This window comes from Ursus maritimus (genome assembly GCF_017311325.1).
Source record: "Ursus maritimus isolate PB19 chromosome X unlocalized genomic scaffold, ASM1731132v1 scaffold_X1, whole genome shotgun sequence".
Taxonomy (NCBI): Eukaryota; Metazoa; Chordata; class Mammalia; order Carnivora; family Ursidae; genus Ursus; species Ursus maritimus.
In genome coordinates, this window is record NW_024423319.1 from 73,961,976 (window position 1) to 73,978,336 (window position 16,361).

General features: G+C 56.0%; 2 protein-coding genes and 1 long non-coding RNA gene across 5 annotated transcripts in view; 1 reads left to right on the forward strand and 2 right to left on the reverse strand.

The window, feature by feature from the left end:
- NHSL2 (NHS like 2) overlaps window positions 1–16,361 on the forward strand; it is a 79,181-nt gene that overhangs the window by 52,570 nt on the left and 10,250 nt on the right. For 2 of the 3 annotated variants that reach the window (XM_040630946.1, XM_040630950.1), the window contains exons 2-7: window positions 5,029–5,184; window positions 8,210–8,337; window positions 8,642–8,837; window positions 10,667–10,798; window positions 12,076–14,403; window positions 16,094–16,226. In XM_040630946.1, the coding sequence (XP_040486880.1) occupies window positions 5,029–5,184; window positions 8,210–8,337; window positions 8,642–8,837; window positions 10,667–10,798; window positions 12,076–14,403; window positions 16,094–16,226 (3,073 nt within the window). The remainder of the gene's footprint in view (window positions 1–5,028; window positions 5,185–8,209; window positions 8,338–8,641; window positions 8,838–10,666; window positions 10,799–12,075; window positions 14,404–16,093; window positions 16,227–16,361) is intronic. The other variant, XM_040630953.1, reaches the window with a different exon arrangement.
- Window positions 202–1,977, reverse strand: LOC121102896. Its single transcript, XR_005835013.1, has 2 exons — window positions 1,251–1,977; window positions 202–800 (listed from the first exon to the last, which is right to left on the reverse strand). It is a non-coding gene; the product is annotated as an uncharacterized LOC121102896 (long non-coding RNA).
- On the reverse strand, window positions 1,988–4,727 carry RTL5 (retrotransposon Gag like 5). Its single transcript, XM_040630962.1, has one exon. It carries the CDS (start codon window positions 4,502–4,504, stop codon window positions 2,807–2,809), a length of 1,698 nt encoding a protein of 565 aa, XP_040486896.1. The 5' UTR covers window positions 4,505–4,727; the 3' UTR covers window positions 1,988–2,806.

Below are 16,361 nucleotides of genomic sequence, written 5' to 3' on the forward strand. Positions count from 1 at the left end.
CCCCCCCAACAGCTGCCATCCACAAGTGCATAGGACTCTAGGTAGGTCCCTTGAGCCTTGCTGGGCCTTAGTTTCCTCATCTAAGGATTGCAAGGCTTCGGGCTAGGGTTGGTTCAGGCAAGTTGCCTGGGAAATGATCTCTGATGCCTCCTGAGTGCCCGTCTATGTTTGCTCAATAACCCAGAGAGACACGGTCTTTACACACCCTTTATATTTTTATTGAGGAGAAAGCTTTAGCATACAGAACAATTTCTTATCTTCACAACACAATAATGCAACAATAACACAATAACAATAACACATTTGTTTCAAACGGGTTTCCTCCCGAGTCTCTGGGAATCCTTGGGCTGCCTTCGTACCCCTGCATGCATTCCCCCCCACCCCCCACCCCCCACCCCCCAACCCCTCTTTCAACCCAAGAAAGCACCCAAAGCCCATAGTTCCTCTTACAGCTCTTGTGGCTGTTACATCACAACAAATATTAAAGATCCGGGAAAGGTTGGGGAAGAGGGTCAAAGGGAAGCCCAAGCCCCCCCTGCCACCAGAGGGCCAGAAACCAGCTCACTGCTCCTCCGCTCTTTCCCTGGCTGAGGCTACAAGGGCTCATGGTGAGAGGCACCACGGGAACAGCAGGGCCTGTGCTGAAGGGTCCCTGGAGGTCGGGGTGCAAGGCACCTGTCCTTTGCACTTCTCCGGCAGGGACGTGGGCAGCAGGGCCAGTGTGTCGACCGTCAGCAAACAGGGTCCACAGCCTAGAAGGACAGCCGTTCCCCTTCTGGAACTCTCTCCTGAGGAAATAGCTGAAAAACAGACAGAATTTTCTTTACGTTGTTGTTGAGTCCTGTACTGGTGGGAATGGAGAAAACCAGGCAATTGAAATGTCCCGCAAATCAGGAGACTGCTTAAATAAATTATTCGGTATGCATGACTGCATAGGTGGCAGCCATTTTAAATCCTGCTGATCAAGAGCTTACAGCATGATCTCAGCTTTGAAAAGACAGAGTGAGAACATGCCAGAAAGGCATCAAAGTGTTAACAGTACTTGCATCTGTGTGGCTGGATTCTGAATGTCTGGGGCTGTTCTGTCCTTCAGTTTTCTCTATTTTCCAAATTTTTTATTATGATTATCTAATACTTTTCTCCTTGGAGGAGGGGGGAGCCTTTTTAAAAGGTAGCAACAGGTTCTAGGAACCCAGCTCCACTGATTCCCGGGGCTGAGAAGTGTGTTAAAGACAAAAAGGGCTTCTTACCTCCCGCTGACGAATAGAGACCTCACCAGAAACCAGCCGGAGGACTGGGTTTCTCTGTGACTCCTCTTCCTCCGGCTCCTTCCGCTTGCCTCCAGGCTCCAAATCCTAAGGCTGGGCTGAGGTTATCTGTCCGACTCCGGTGAGGAACAGAGGCATAATTTACTATGTCTTCTTCCCTCTGGCCACAGACACTTTGGCTGCACTCGCCCAGCTGCCAGGCACTGTGCAGGAAGCTCAGTGTTGAGGGCAGTTCGGGGCAGCAGTGGATTTGGCTGGCATTCTGGGGCCAGAGCGACAGAGTGTATATTTTTCACTGCCGAAGCAGTGTTTTCTGGACCCAAGACAAGCAGCAGGACTCTTTATGGGGGGCCCTGGGTTCATACCCAGAAGTCCCAGGAGTTACTAGCAGGCAGTCCCCCCTTAGGCCGCATTGTTTAATCGAAGCCCAGCACCGGGCCATGGCTTTCTCCCCATGTGAGAAACATGAGGACGTCCCAGCTGCAAGGCTGGAGACAGAACTTTCCTCTCTCCTCTCAGAACCAAGGAATCCTTTAAGTCGAAGTTAAAGAGCAGCCCTTGGGCTCTGTCTCTCTTTGGCAGTCCAGGAAAGAAAGGCCAATTGGGCCTCCTCTGGCACCTCAAGAATGGCGAGTCTCCTGCAAAGACCTTTGGCTGGGGGCTGCAGTCCAAGGCCTGGCCGGGGAAGGAGACCACCGTCCCTAAGGAAAGAGTCNCAACATCAAGAGAAGGGTTAGAGCCTGTAACCTTGGGCTCTGTCCGCTGGGGATGCCCGGGAAGGCAGTGTGGTAAGAGGAGAGGGTCCCAAACTTGGCGAGCTGGTCCAAGGGCCCTGATACGGGAGTCTATGGGGAGAAGGAACCAGCTTGCTGGGTCAGTCAAGAGCAGATCTCAGCCCTGGTGTCCATCTGACATGCGACTTTGCGCACTCTCACTGGGCTGGATGTAGGGTTCTCTTCGGGGCCCTTCTGCTGGAGGGGTGGCTTGAAGCAAGTGTCGACTTTTCGTCCATCTCTTGATACCATCCTGCTCTCTGTCGATCACATTGAGTAAGTGGCCTCAGTGGCTTTAGGAGTTCGGTGTAGCCTGTCCTTTTGCTCACTGGGGCAGATCAGTGAGGCATTGGGTGAAGTCCTGGTGAGCCAGTCCGAGGATAAAACCGTTGAACACGGGGTGAATAAACGCAGGAGAGGTGCAGGTTAGGAACAACTAGAGGGGGAATTACAAGAGAGTGACCAGTTCTTTTATGGGAACAGGCCCAGAAACCTGCTCTCTAGCTTGTGGCAAGACTGAGCAGAGCGCACTCCAAGAGGACAGCTCTCGCTGACCCCTTCTCTCCCAGGTGGCCTTACTTGGACACCTGTCACTCTCTGGTCAGGGTTGCAAGACGATCTGGAGTTCTGCAGGTGTTCTTCGGGCTCTACAGGTCTGGAACTCCCTCAAGCACTGGTCAGCAAATAGGGCAGGTGTGGCAGCGATAGCAGGGGCAGGGGACGCAGTAGAAGGGTGTGTTCTGCGTGGCGAGCTCGCCCCAGCCCTCACACGCGAATGCGGCCACGGGCGGCCCGGTGGCCCCCCTGCCTCGGAGTGAGGCGGAACAGCACGGGGGGGCGGCGTCGAATTTGGCGTTGCCCCAGGCGACCTGCGCGGCGAATCAGTGGGGGCGAACTGTAGAAGGGCGAATTGGTGCCCGGCAGGCCCTCCAGGAGCGGGACGCGATTCTGGTTCCTCCTCCTGCTGGGCTGTACGATGGGAGGGGACGCATCCAGGAAATTCTCGTGGTAGTAGCCGGTGGTCTGGGACGAAGCGTGGGCCATCGTCGGCGGCATCTCCATCATCTCGTCCAGGTCATCGTCTTGGGTCTCATCTTCGGACTCGGGTTCGGGCTCCTGGTCCGCCTCCTGGTCGGCGTCGGGATCCGGCTGCGGGACCGGGCACACGAAGTCGCCCTTATTCTCTTCATCCTTGACCGTCTCCACGTCCACCTCCTCATCCCCGTCCTCGTCCTCCTCCTCTTCCTTCTCTTCCAGTTTCTGCTTCATCTCCTCCAGCTGCTTCTTCCTCATCTCTTCCTGCCTCTTCCTCATCTCTTCCTGCTTCTTCCTCTTCTCCTCCTCTTCCCTCGCCTCCTCCTGAATAGCTCTCACACGCCTCCGCTGCTCCCTGTCGTAAAGCCTGCGCCTGCGTGTCTCTTCATCTTCGTCACTGTGGAACTCTTCATCATCGCTGTCATCGTTAGGGTCCGCAGCAAAGGGGAAGAAGATGTTGCGGACCCCAGGGAGCGGGATTGGCTTGGGCACGCGCACTTTCCTTTCTATCTCCACGCATTCGAGAATCAGCTCGTCCAGGTCGGCCATTTCGGTTGACCATAAGAGCTCCTTGCGGAAGAATTCTGACAGGCCTTTAAGGAACTGGTTTTGAAGGCGGCAGTCATCCCAAGACAAGAACTGGGCCAGGAACTGAAAGGCATCTGCGTAGCTGCCTAGGGTACAGTGCCCCTGCTTGAGCTTGCGGATGGCCTTCTTAGCCACGCTTGGGGGGATGGGGCCGCAGAATTCCTTGCGGATCTCATCCAGGAAGCGTGGGAAGTTGGCACGCAGGGGGCTTCCTTCCCGGGTGACTGAGATGGCCCAGTTCTTGGCTTGGCCAGCGAAAAAGGTGATCAGAAAGGCCACCCGCTCGGCGCCCCCGGGGAAATGATCCTCATGGTCAGCTATGAAGGTCTCTAGCTTCATCAGGAATTCAGCCAGGTAGACCGGGTCGCCCGAGAAGGGCTCTAACTCGGGCCGCTCGAGCGGCGGCAGAGGAGGCTGCGCCGGCAGCTCCTTGGCTGGGGGCGGGGGCAGCGCCGGCGGGGGCGGGATGGCCAGCGGGGGAGGGTCGACGGGCGCGTCGGAGGTCCCGCAATCCTGGATCACGCTAATCAACAGTTCGTCCGAGGCGAACTCGGGCTCCGCGCGAGGGGGAGGCCAGCACAAGAAAGGCAGCTCCCCCTCAGGAACTGCGTCGATCTCGCTGAGCGGGAACTCAAAGTTCTCCTCGGCAAGGACGGGCACCACCGGCACTGGCCAGCGGATGTAGCTCGAGACATTGCCGCGCAAGGAATTTACCTCGCTGGGGGCTCTTCCGAGCTGAAGGCCCAGATTGGCATTCTCCCCGCGAAGGGCATTTAATTCTTCTCGCAGGGCCACGTTCGCCATGCGCAGGCTGTTTAGATTTCCTGCGGCCTCGGACATTAGGATTAGCGCAGGGGCCCTGGGTCTGGCGGTGGGGGCGGGGAGCTGGAGGCCGCGAGAGGAGGCTGAAATGCGGCGGCGGGGCGCGTGGGGGGGAGGGGACTGGAGTGCCGCGGCGGGGCGCGGGAGAGGCCGAGCCACACCCACTGGGGCGAGCACGGAGGGCGGGCGCTCCGGCTGGAGGGCCCAGCGGCTCGGCCCGGGGCGCTTTACCTCGTCCCGGGGATCGGAGAGGGCGGGCGGCGGCGGGAGCCGGGAGGCGCCGGGCAGAGGACGCGGGCGGCGGGCGGCGGGCGGCGGGCGGCAGGCGGCGGCGGGGCGGGCGGAGACTGGCGGAGCGGGAGGGAGTAGACTGCGGCAGGATCTGTCGAGGAAAAATCTTGCGGCTGGAGAGTCCCCGCCTTTTAAGCGCAGCCTCGCGCCGCCCCCCACCCCCGGCAGGGCGGGTCTTGGGGAACCGCGGGCGCCCACTGGCCACCGCAAGCGCCCCGCCTGCGCCTCTCACTGACTCTCTCCTTCCCTAGCTGCAGCTAACTCGGGTCGGGAAAATGCGACAGCGACTGCCCACTCGAGGTCGTCATGGCGACAGCCAGTGAACGTGTTCCTCTCCTCGGGCAGGCCCCCGAGTGTAGAGGAGCTGCTTCGAGAGGCGCAGCTCAATCTCCAGAGCCTGTTGCAAGGTACTGAGAGGGAGGGGGGCTGCGGCCGGAGCGCACAGGCGAGATGCGCAGCGGCTGGAGGGAGGCGAAGAAGAAAGAGGACAGGGACCAGCGAGAGAAGAAAAAAGAGAGAACAGTTTAAACCCCACTGAAAAACAAAACACACATTTTCCCACCTTCCAGACTGAATGATTCCAGAGGGCTCGAATTCTCAGGCTGTTTACTCGCCACCCCCCCACCCCCACCCCCTTAGTTTTCAGTTCAGGAGGCCACTGGGAAAAAAGGGCAGAGGCAGAAGCAGGGCAATGGTCAAACCATTTACAAAGGGAACTGGGTGAGAGACTCCCACGGGGTGGGCTCACAGACCTTCTAGAGCGTGTCTTGCCACGTCACCCATGCCTTTGGAGTCCTCGCACCCAAGGACAATGGAGGCTTCTGCAGGGTCTCCCCCTCAGGGCTTCACCCACTCTGCTCTTGCCACAGCCTGTCCGTGTGTCTCCTGGGGAGCTACTGCCTCATCAGAGTAAGCCGGATAGGGACACCTGGGTGGCTCAGTCAGTTGAGCTGGAGCATCCCACTCCTGATCTCAGCTCAGGTCTTGAGCTCAGGGTTGTGGGTTCGGTCCCTGCGTTGGGCTCCATGTTGGGCATGGACCCTACTTAAAAAAAAAAAGTAAGCCCGATACACAGCACCCAGAGCTCTCCTCATCCCCAACTCCCAGCCCAGATGAGCACGGGGTACACAAAGCCGGGTCCACACGACCCAGACAAATAGCCCAGTCACGGGGCCTGAGCAGTCAGACTGCATGCACCAGGCAGAGGGAGAAAACCCAGACTCTGAAATAAGACAGAGCTAGAATCTCATTCCCATCCCACACCTAACTAGCTGTGGGACATTATGCAGATTACCCGAAGCTTCAGACGAATCAGCCATCTTTAAAGTGAGATTCCAGCTCCCCACAAGGCACAGTTTTCTGAGAATTAAAAATGGTGCATAACCCACTCAGTGAGAGTATCCTGCAGCTGGAGAGACCCCAATAAGATGCACCGACAACTCCCGGAACGTGTCCTTTGGAACACAGGCTTAGCTGGGCACAATATTAAAGTTAACACAAAGGGGAAAACAGTGCGGTTGCTGCTAGGACCTTACAAAACAAAAACCATACACATTGACCAGAGGGATTTAGCCACCGTAAGTGGCTCAGTGCTGTGAGAGAGACAACGGGGGTGTTACGGTATCTGGATGGAGGTTCCAGGGGACATGCATATGTCAGAATGCACTGAGCTGTGCATTGAGGCTTTGTGCACCTTCCTGTAGGCGAGTTATACCTCCATGAAGTAATTTCATACAAATAAAATCTCAGTGGTAGTTGCAAGCTCCGTTCCTACTCCGGGCACTCGCTGTCCCACTGAGGCCTCTCTTCCAGGCCCAGGAGTCCTTCCTCAGTGTCTTCCCACCTCCAATCCTTACACTTTCTTCACGGTTCTCTTCTTACCTCATTTGAAACCCTTTAACACTAGTTCTACACTTTGCTCATTCCCTTCGTGAGAACTCCCGCCAGCCACCTTGGGCCATCCAGCTCCAGAGGACTTGTATAGTTCTGAACCGCTTTTTCTTTCGTTTGTTCATTCATTTCTCATTCACCTACTAGTCCTGGGCTTATCGTTTGTCCACCTAACCAGACCGAGCTTCTCGACAGAAAGAATCGCATCTCTTAGTACCCTTGTGTTTCCAGAAGCTCCCGGCACAGAGCTGGATCCCCAAGAGGTGTTCAGTAGGCATTTGTTGAGTGAACGTTAAGTGTGAAAAGAAGACTTGTCAGCTGTTGTTTATCCATACCAATGAAGGTTAACTCTTATGGAGAGGAGAAAATGGTAGCTGGGCCACCCAGCTGGACTCCAGCCAAAACCCCCACCTCCCTTGCCAGGGCAGTGATGATGACCTTAGAGAAGCAAGATTCCAAGGGACACCATGAGCCTTGTGTTCAGATAAGAGAGGAGCTGCCATGCAGAAAAAGAGTCAGTGTGCTCAGTGTTGCCACCACGGGCAGATTTAGGACCTGTGGGTGGAAGAAACTTAGAGGGAGGCAGATTTCACCTCGGGATAAGGAAGAGCTTTCCTGCCATGCTTGGCAGCCCCAACTGTCCTTGGAAGGAATGAGCTGCCTTGGGAGGAAGGCTGCTCCCCTTCTCTGCAGGTCTGCATGGAGGCTGAAGAAGCATCTAGAAGGGCTGCTGAGGAGGAACTCTGAGCCCAGGAGGGGGTGTTGGGCCAGAGAACTTTTGAGGCCCCCCAGACTCCAAGTTTCTATGAGTCTTAAAGTCTTTGTTCAGACGTGCAGAGAGCTTCACCCCTGTTGTTTCTCTGCTCTCTCACGTTCCTCATCTACTCGTCAAGCTCATCACTTCAGTGAAGCCCATTCAAATCTTGTGCATCCCTCTTATTCACTGACAATGCCCCTCAACTTCTCCTTCCTTCTCTGCCACTACCTCTGCCTTCCCTCTCCCTCCCCTTAGCCCCCCTGGGCCTGACACCACCCACAGTGGGACTAAGGTGCAGGGAACCAGGCCCTCGGAGGCTCAGATGAGAGTTCCTGAGATCCAAGGGAGCACTCCGCATTGGACTTCACAGTGCAGATTTCTTTATGCTTCACACAGCTCCTTTCCCCAGTAGGCTTGCAGGAAACCTGAGGAGCCGCAGGGCTTCAGAGAGAGGACCTTGCTGCGTGAAGTAGCAAAAGCTGTCTGCACCCCGAGCCTCTCCTCTAAGTTGAGCATCTAAGGTGGGGCCGTCAAGACAGCGGCTTGGTCTCAGAACCAGCGCAACTCGACTCTATCGACTCTCTTTTCTCCTCCGCCCTCGTAGTCCTGGGAAGTAGGCATTTTTCCATGTCCAAAGCCAGAGGCTCGGACGCCAGGCCAAACCGTAAAGAAACAAGGCAAGTCAGGCCTGGCAGCTAGAGCAGGACCCCCAGCTTGCGGCCCTCTCCCAGCCCGGTGAGTGGCCACGGCCCCCTAGAGTGTGTATCCGCTGTGCTATTTTTCAGAAGAATATGAGGAACAGTACTCGGAGGCCAGACTTCTGGGGCAGACCTTCCGCTCTGCTGATGAGGCCCCTGAGCCCACCCCTAGCCCAAGGCCCCAGGCTGGCAGGCGTCTGGAGTTTGTGTTGATGGTGAGTTGCCTCTTCCCCCACCTGTGAGAGCCAGCACGGCAGAGCTCTCCATGCGCTCATTGACAGGGGACCTCGAGCTGCGTACCGTACCCACTGGAAGCTGCTGCTCACCTCTGCTCGCCAGCAGAGCTACCCTGAGGCCCTGCCGAGATGGGCCGTACACAGCAGGTGTCTGGCCTGGCAGCCCGTCCGCACTTTCCCGCCTCCCAGACGAAGCCTCTGACCATCTGTCTAGACAGCCATCCCGGGGGCACGGCTCATCTCGTCGGGAGCACACCCTTCCCATCACCTTCTTTCCCAACAGCCTACAAAACGGCAGCTGAGCGAGGATGAGACTACTACCCAGGGTGTGAGGGCCCCTGAGGCCCCCCTGAGCCTGTCTACCACAGCCGACAAGCAAGCTGCCTGGAATAGCCCCTCCCCTCTGCCCATCCTAGAGGAGAAGCGGTGGCTTCAACCTTGCTCCACGCACTCTGACATTGTGCCCATCAACATCTCTGGTAGAGTTGCTCAGCCCCACCTCTGTTCGCTTCCCTCCATGCCAACTACAGACCATCCTCTCCAATGCACTGGGCGCTGGGGGAGGGAGCGAGACTTTTCTCTGCTGCTGGCTCACCCTGCACTTCCAAGGTCATGGCTCTCGCCCGGGAACAGAGGCATGCAGGCGAGGGGGCTCTGGCTGCTCGCTTTTCACTCTCTGCTGGCACTGCCACGCTAACTGAGCCCATCTGATAGCAAACAAATTCCTCTTAACAGAAAACGCTAGGCCTCTGTGAACGTGTGTGCTCTTCGGAACGTCCATGGGAACCTAAAGTTTGTGAGTTAGGTTTGGTTTGAGGAGAGAGAACGTCTTGTGCTGGAAGCCGGGTTTGTAGCACACAGATAGGAGTCGGAGTGGAAGTGTGAGGTCTGTAGTGCTGGTGGTCAAAGGGAGGGTCCCACCCGGAACACAGAGCCAGGGCCTCGTGGCACTTCAAGTAGACGCTCCGTCTGCTAGGGAGGTGGGCGTCTTCACCTTGTGCGGCGAGTGTTTGAGAAGGGAAGTAATAGAAAGAGACCAAAGCAAATGCGGCTCAGCTGGCTGTGACTTTGGGGACACAGGGCGCCCTAGACCATGCCCATTATTCTTCCATGCTCCACACTGCACCAGCTGTACGTGGAAGGGGAGGAGGGTCAGTCATTACAGAAGGAGATAGGGCCCGCGACCTGCCGACATGAAGCCCTCCTAACTGAAAGGGACCAGAGGCCCCCTGGGAGCCAGCACTGGCTACTGGTCCGGTGAAGAAAGCTGCTGAAGGCGATGAGGACAGGTCTGGCCATGTGTGGTAGTGCTCCCCGAACATGGGGTCATTCAGCGCCACCGGCAACATCCCGGCAAATCAGAGGCAGAGCTCAGAGCCTAGGGAGATGTACCAAGAGCAGTGAGGGCCGGGAAAAGGGACTCGCCACGTGACGGCAGGCCCTTGGTCTTTAAACTTCCACCTTACTCTGCAGGAGCCTGGCCCTGAGTTTTGCCAGCAGAGCCACTTGCTGGGGGCAGGGTGGGGAGTGGGTACCTATGCAGCCATGGGGCTGAGCGGGGAGGGTCTGGTGAGCCCGAGGCCGCTATGGAATGAGAGACAGCGTGGGGAGCAGAGTGCTTCACCCCAACCCTGCCCCAGCAATTCCCCTGGAGCAAACACTGACCCAGTGTTTCAAGAGAAACAGATCTCGGATCACTACACAGGGGTGAACGTTGATAAAACGTGATCAGATGCCTGGAGGACAGACTAACAGGCTGCTTCCTGGATGGTGGGGGGCCAGTGGGGCAGCTTCTTGGAGGCCCTGTCCTTACTGGCCCATACATACAAAGGCTTTCTTTGAGAAACGATTACAATCAAGCAACATCTAGTCTCAACCTGTCTCTCTACACCAGTGGTTCTCACCCCAGGCTGTACATCTGAAAGATCAATCACTCGGGGAGTTCAAGAAAAATGCTTCTACTGGGGCCCTACAGCCAGAGATTTAAGTGTCCTTGATGGGGTTTAGGTACTGGGGTTTCAAAAGCTGCTCAGTTGGTTTTGTTATGCAGCCAGGGTTGAAAGCCCTGGCTCGGGACCACCTAGGACTCGCAGGTGACCCGGTGCGACCTTTGAAAGCCATCATGTTTGTCTTGGGGCCGTGGGTGCCCGGGGCCAAATTGGGAGGGACGAGGAAGAAGGGCCACTTGCCGGGACTCTGTTCATGCTCATTGCTACTGCCGTCATTCCTTCTGTGCACATCAGACCAGTTTCCAGTGTGCTGTAAACAGAAACCGGGATGCACCCAAGTGTCTTTATTTTGGCTACAGGGCAGCAGTTTGATAAACACGCAAGTTTGCGACACTCGTTGTTTAACACAGAGACAGCCGTGAACCCCAAATCCACCCTGAGGCGGAGGCGGACCATTATTGGATTCTCTAACTTTTCCCAGCGAGACCAAGGTGACCCCACCACAGCTGATGCCCCAGACCCTTCCCCTTGTTCACTTCCACCAGCCCTGCCTCCCAGGAATAATTCAGAGAGAGAGAGAGAGAGAGTGCGTGTGTGTGTGTGTGTGTGTGAGAGAGAGAGAGAGAGAGAGAGAGAAAGAGAAAGAGGCGGGGGGGGGGGAGGCTTTGGATGTCCAAAAAAAAAGCCGATGTGGTAATTAAGGATAACCGAGGGCCCTTTGTCAAGGGCATCAACTGAATATGGAAAGCAGGTCTCCCAGGCTAATAAATTCATTATGTTATTGTTTCCCATTCTCCATGGAATATAGCCATATGTGTCAGATTTAGGCAAATAGATCAAGGCAGGAATCATCGAGAAAAGCACCATGTTAACGGAGCCATTACTGCCACTAAATGGAAGCCAGCCAAAGGGCGCAGACCAGAGAGATATGGATGCGAGTCCTGGCCTCTCCACTTATTAAAACCCTGAGGCCTTGGCTAATTTGCATAACCTCTCTGAGCCTCAGGGCCTTCATCTGTAAATTGGGGATAATAATTCCAAGCTGGCAGAGGCGTCCTGCGGATTAGAGCTGTTACATATAATTGGCCTACCACGTGCCTGGTTCGTGGTGGGTGTTCAATGAATGGTGGCTGCTCTTATAAATTTATCATAGTTGTAGTAGCAGCAATGATGTGACAGTTAGGATTACTACAGATGAGAAAATCTTTGGGGACTTTGAACATTGGAATGATTTCCTCACATCTGTCGGTCATCCTAAGTCTCTCGTGTGTGGCAAACTAAAAAAATGCCTGGTGCCAAAAATGCCACCAGGCTCTGAACTTTCCAGCTGTGGCATACTCCAGATTCGTTGCTGGGGCTGAAAGTCCCACCGCGCTGTCCTTTAGCCATTCAAAAGCCCCTGCTCTCATCTCAGGATGAGACCCCTCGGGAGCATCTGGGATGGTTCATGAGCCTGGGCTGAAAGCGCGGGAAAAACCCCAGGTAGCCCCGCATGCCACTCAAGCTCTAAAAGGAATAATAAAAGCCCGCAAGTCTTTGGCAGCCTCCTGGACAACCCAAGGGCAGGCACCCCGTGACTCACCGTGTGGTGATGGGCAAGGACCCAACTTCCCCAGCATCCTCATCTAGGGGAAGGAAGAACCAAGGAATCCTGACCAAGCTGTTGGCAGATGCTTCTTGGCAAAACTGTGGTGCTCCTGTCTCGAGAGGAGGACCTCGAGGGGGATCCCCGGCGGCCGCACTAACTCTCTGTCTTTACCTTCTCCAGGTCACGGCAACAGGCCGGCAGGCAGCGTGGCCCGCGCCGCCACCTCAGACATCAGGCCCAGTCGTTCGGCCCCAGAAGGTGTGCATGGAAGAGTTGCAGTTGGTCAGGAAGCGCAGTGCCCAAATCTCACCTCACCAGTACTGAGGAGTCCTTCTAGCGACCCGGAAGAACCTGTCCAGGCGCGCGGTGGCACAACCCCCCCTGGCATGGAGAGCGTAGGAATGGTGTACAGCGTCCCCAGCTCCTGCAACGGGCCGACAGAGTCGACGTTCTCTGCTTCCTGGAAGGGAGATACTTTTACCTACATGACTCCAAGTGCCGCCAGCCAGAGCAATCGAGTCGGTGAAAATGGAAGAAATCCTTCCTCGGGCAATGCTTGGGTCTCTCTGCACGCGCTGCCACCTCTAGTTCCGAAGGAGGCCGCTGCCCTCTTTGTCACTCGTGATGACCCCGCAGGATGCAGTGAGTTGGCTGGCTACTCTGAGCACCCTACTCAACGAAGGCAAGCGTCAGAGCGACCCTCCAAGATCGGCCTTCTCCCCAGTGGCACCTCGAGGCTGGAGACAGGCCCTGGGGTGGCCAGCAGGTTCCGGGAGCGGTCGCTATCTGTGCCCACGGACTCGGGTGTCACGGATGTGGACTACGAGGAGGAACAGAAGGCCAGTGAGGCGTGTGCCCTGCCTTACGCCAGTACGAGTTCTGAGGGCAGCAACAGTGCCGACAACATTGCCTCCCTTAGCGCCCAACAGGAGGCCCAGCACAGAAGGCAGAGATCCAGGAGTATCTCACTCCGGAAGGCCAAGAAGAAGCCTTCCCCACCCATGCGCAGTGTCTCACTGGTCAAAGATGAGCCGGCCCTCTCGCCAGAAGGTGGGTCAGCACTGCCCAAGGACCAGAGGCCCAGAAGCCTCTGCCTCTCCTTGGAACACCAAGGGCGTCACGCATCCCACCCCGATGCTCAGGGTCACCCAGCTGTGCCAACCTTCAAAGATCCGGAAGGTACACCATTCTCCCACCACTGGTATCTTACTGACTGGAAGTCTGGCGACACTTACCAGTCCTTGTCCAGCTCCAGCACTGCCACTGGCACCACGGTCGTCGAGTGCACCCAGGTTCAGGGCAGCTCAGAGTCTCTCGCCTCCCCGTCCATGTCCAGAGCCACGACACCTTCCCAACTCTCCATCGAGGTGGAAGCCAGGGAAGTATCCTCCCCAGGAAAGCCCACCGGGCTGATGTCACCCTCCAGTGGCTACTCCAGCCAGTCAGAGACACCAACACCCACAGTCTCCATGTCCTTGATGCTGGGCCACCTGCCCCCTCCGAGTGGCAGCGTCCGGGCGCGCCCGGTGGTCCCTGAGAGGAAGTCGTCGCTACCCCCAACCTCGCCGATGGAGAAATTTTCCAAGTCGCGGCTGTCGTTTGACTTGCCGTTGACCTCTTCAGCCAACCTGGATCTGTCTGGGACGAGCGTCTCCATCCGAAGCAAAACCAAGGTGAGCCGGCATCACTCAGATACAAATTTTGGGGCCAAGCTGGCCCAGAAAACGAGCCCCAACCAGCCCGTTATGCCCATGGTCACTCAGTCTGACCTCCGTTCTGTGCGCCTGAGGTCAGTGAGCAAGTCTGAGCCGGAAGATGACATCGAGAGCCCGGACTATGCTGAGGACTCAGGAGCAGAAGTCTTCACCTTGCCAGAGAGAAGGGTGAAACCTCCCATAGCTGAGAAGCCCCCCGTGGCCCGAAGGCCTCCGAGCTTGATCCACAAGCCACCATCCGTCCCCGAGGAGTGCCCACTCACCTCGCCGACCTTGGCTATGACCCCCAAGAGCTCAGTTCAACACACCCGGCCACTCCCCCAAGACATCTACACGGTGGTGCGGAAACCAAAGCCCTCCAGCTTCCCTGAGGGCAGAAGCCCCGGGGAGCCGCCAGCGCCCTCGTCTCTTCCTTTCACACCTTTTGCCAGTTCCTCTGGTGCTTTCTTCTCAGGAACACAGCAACCTCCCCAGGGCACTATGGAAGACGGGGGCCCCAAGGCGAGAGCCCTGCCTGAAAGAATCAGCCTCCAGAGCCAGGAAGAAGTGGAGAGAAAGAAAGGCAAGATCCCACCTCCCGTCCCCAAAAAGCCCAGCGTGCTATACCTGCCTCTCACCTCACCCACGGCTCACATGGAGGTGCACGGGGCCGAGCTGAGGCTGCCTCTCAGCCCCATCATCACCCTGCAGGAAGAAGCCAAAGGTCCCCCCACCCGTGACCACCTGCAGTCTCCTGGTACGAGGGCGACCTCACCGCCGCAGGCTGAAGGTGAAAGGGAGGCAAGTCCTCTAGGTTAGTAAACTGTCTGCTGGCTTTTCCTTTCCACCCCAGGAAAGAGGAGGGTGCGCATGGAGAGCCAGAGACAAGCAAATGCCCCCCAGTAATGATCCTGAGTCCAGCACAACCAGGTCAGTAGGAGGCAGCTCCCGAGGGCTGGGGTTCTTCCAAAGAGGCCTCGCTGCCCTTGGGATTGGGAACGACCCAGGCAGGGGTGGCTCTCCAAGGCCCAGTTTGGGCCAGTCCACCCTGGAACCCCCAGGACTGAGAGAAGAAAATCAAACTAGGTCTCCGCACCCGGGACCCTAGGAGCGCGTCTGCCCGGTCAGGCACACATCCCCCGCCCTCCAAACTCTCTCTCGGCCTCACGCATGGGACCTGCACCCTCCCAGACTGAGTTCCGCTGCTGCCTCCGGCTCACAGGCCTCTGAAACCATGGCCTAGGTTCCCAGCAGCACCCTTTCGTAGTGCTTTCTGGAGGAAAGGGGATTCACTTGCTTGGATTCTTTGAGGCTGGCTCTTCCCAGGACATTAAGACTAGGCCAGATAACGTTTCTCATCCTTTTTGGGGTCTTTGTTTTTTATGTCTCTGTTTTGTTTCCATTGTGGTCAAATACACATCACGTGACACTTACCCTCTTCACCATGTTTTAAGTGTATACTTCAGTACTGATGGGTATGTCCTCGGTGCCGGGCAACCACGACCACCCTCCATCTCCAGGGCGCTTTTCATCTCACAACCCTGAAGTCTGTACCCATTAAACAATAACTCACCACCGTTCCCTCCTCCTAGCCACTGGCAACCACTCTTCTACTTTCTGTGTCTATGAATTTGACTCTCTCCAGGGAGCTCGTGTAAGTGGAATCACACCGCACTGGTCTTTTGTAGACCACCTGTTTCACTTAATATATTGTCCTCCGCATCCATCCGTGTTTCTCGTCCTTTTTCAAACCCTTAACACCAAACATCAAAATCTTATCACCTTTCTGGGGCGCCTGCGTGGCTCGGTCAGTTAGGCGTCCGACTCTTGGTTTCTGTTCGGGTCATGATCCTGAGACGTTGGGGTCCTGGGATCAAGCCCCACATCGCATCGTCAGGCTCCTTGCTCAGTGCAGAGTCTGTGAGCCTGCTTGTCCCCCTCCCTCCCCCTCCGCTCTTCCCCCCTCCCCGTTTTCTTTCCCTCTCTCAGATAAATAAGTAAAATCTTAAAAAAAAAAATCTTATGACCTTCCTTAAGCTGATTTGGACTTTCAGCATGAGTTAAATCATAGAGACCAGAGCAGGCAAACAAATCAAAGCCACAGGTAATTTTAGAATATGCTTTGTCAAACTCCACAGGATCCCTCTGAGACTCAGATAGGTCCCGCTCCCACCTACTGGTTGAGTCATTGCTTTACATTACTCTCAGCTTTTTGACTTTTTAAAAATGACGCATTCAAAGCAAGAGACCGCCCAGGCAACCTGTTGTAATGGAAAAGGCATGAGAAAACAAGGACCCATGCTGATTTTCACCACTCAGGCCACCTCGGCCGAAACATTAGCCTTCTGAACACCGCGTTCCTCTGCAAAATGGAGACATTAAGAGTCTCTGCCCAGCAGCCCTTTCAGAGTTGCTTTGAGCACCAAATGAGATTCGTATGAAAATGTGCTTTGGTGTAACTATTGTGGTCAAAGTATTTCATTCCTTCTGGTTCTTATGCCTAGGGAGCTCTATGGAACCGAGCACTGAAGAGAAAAGTGTCATCAGTGATAAGACAGCCGAGTGGATCGTCGAAGATGATGATGATGTGTTTGTGGCTTCACGCACAACGGAAGATTTGTTTACTGTGATACACAGGTCTAGACCCATTTTCTTAATTCCTGTTGTAGATCCTGCCCTTTTGAGAGCTCTAAGCAGCCACGAGAATTGAAACGGGAGACTGAGTTCAGATACCCACATATGTGAACGGCAGTCCGAGGCCTCGCAGATGCA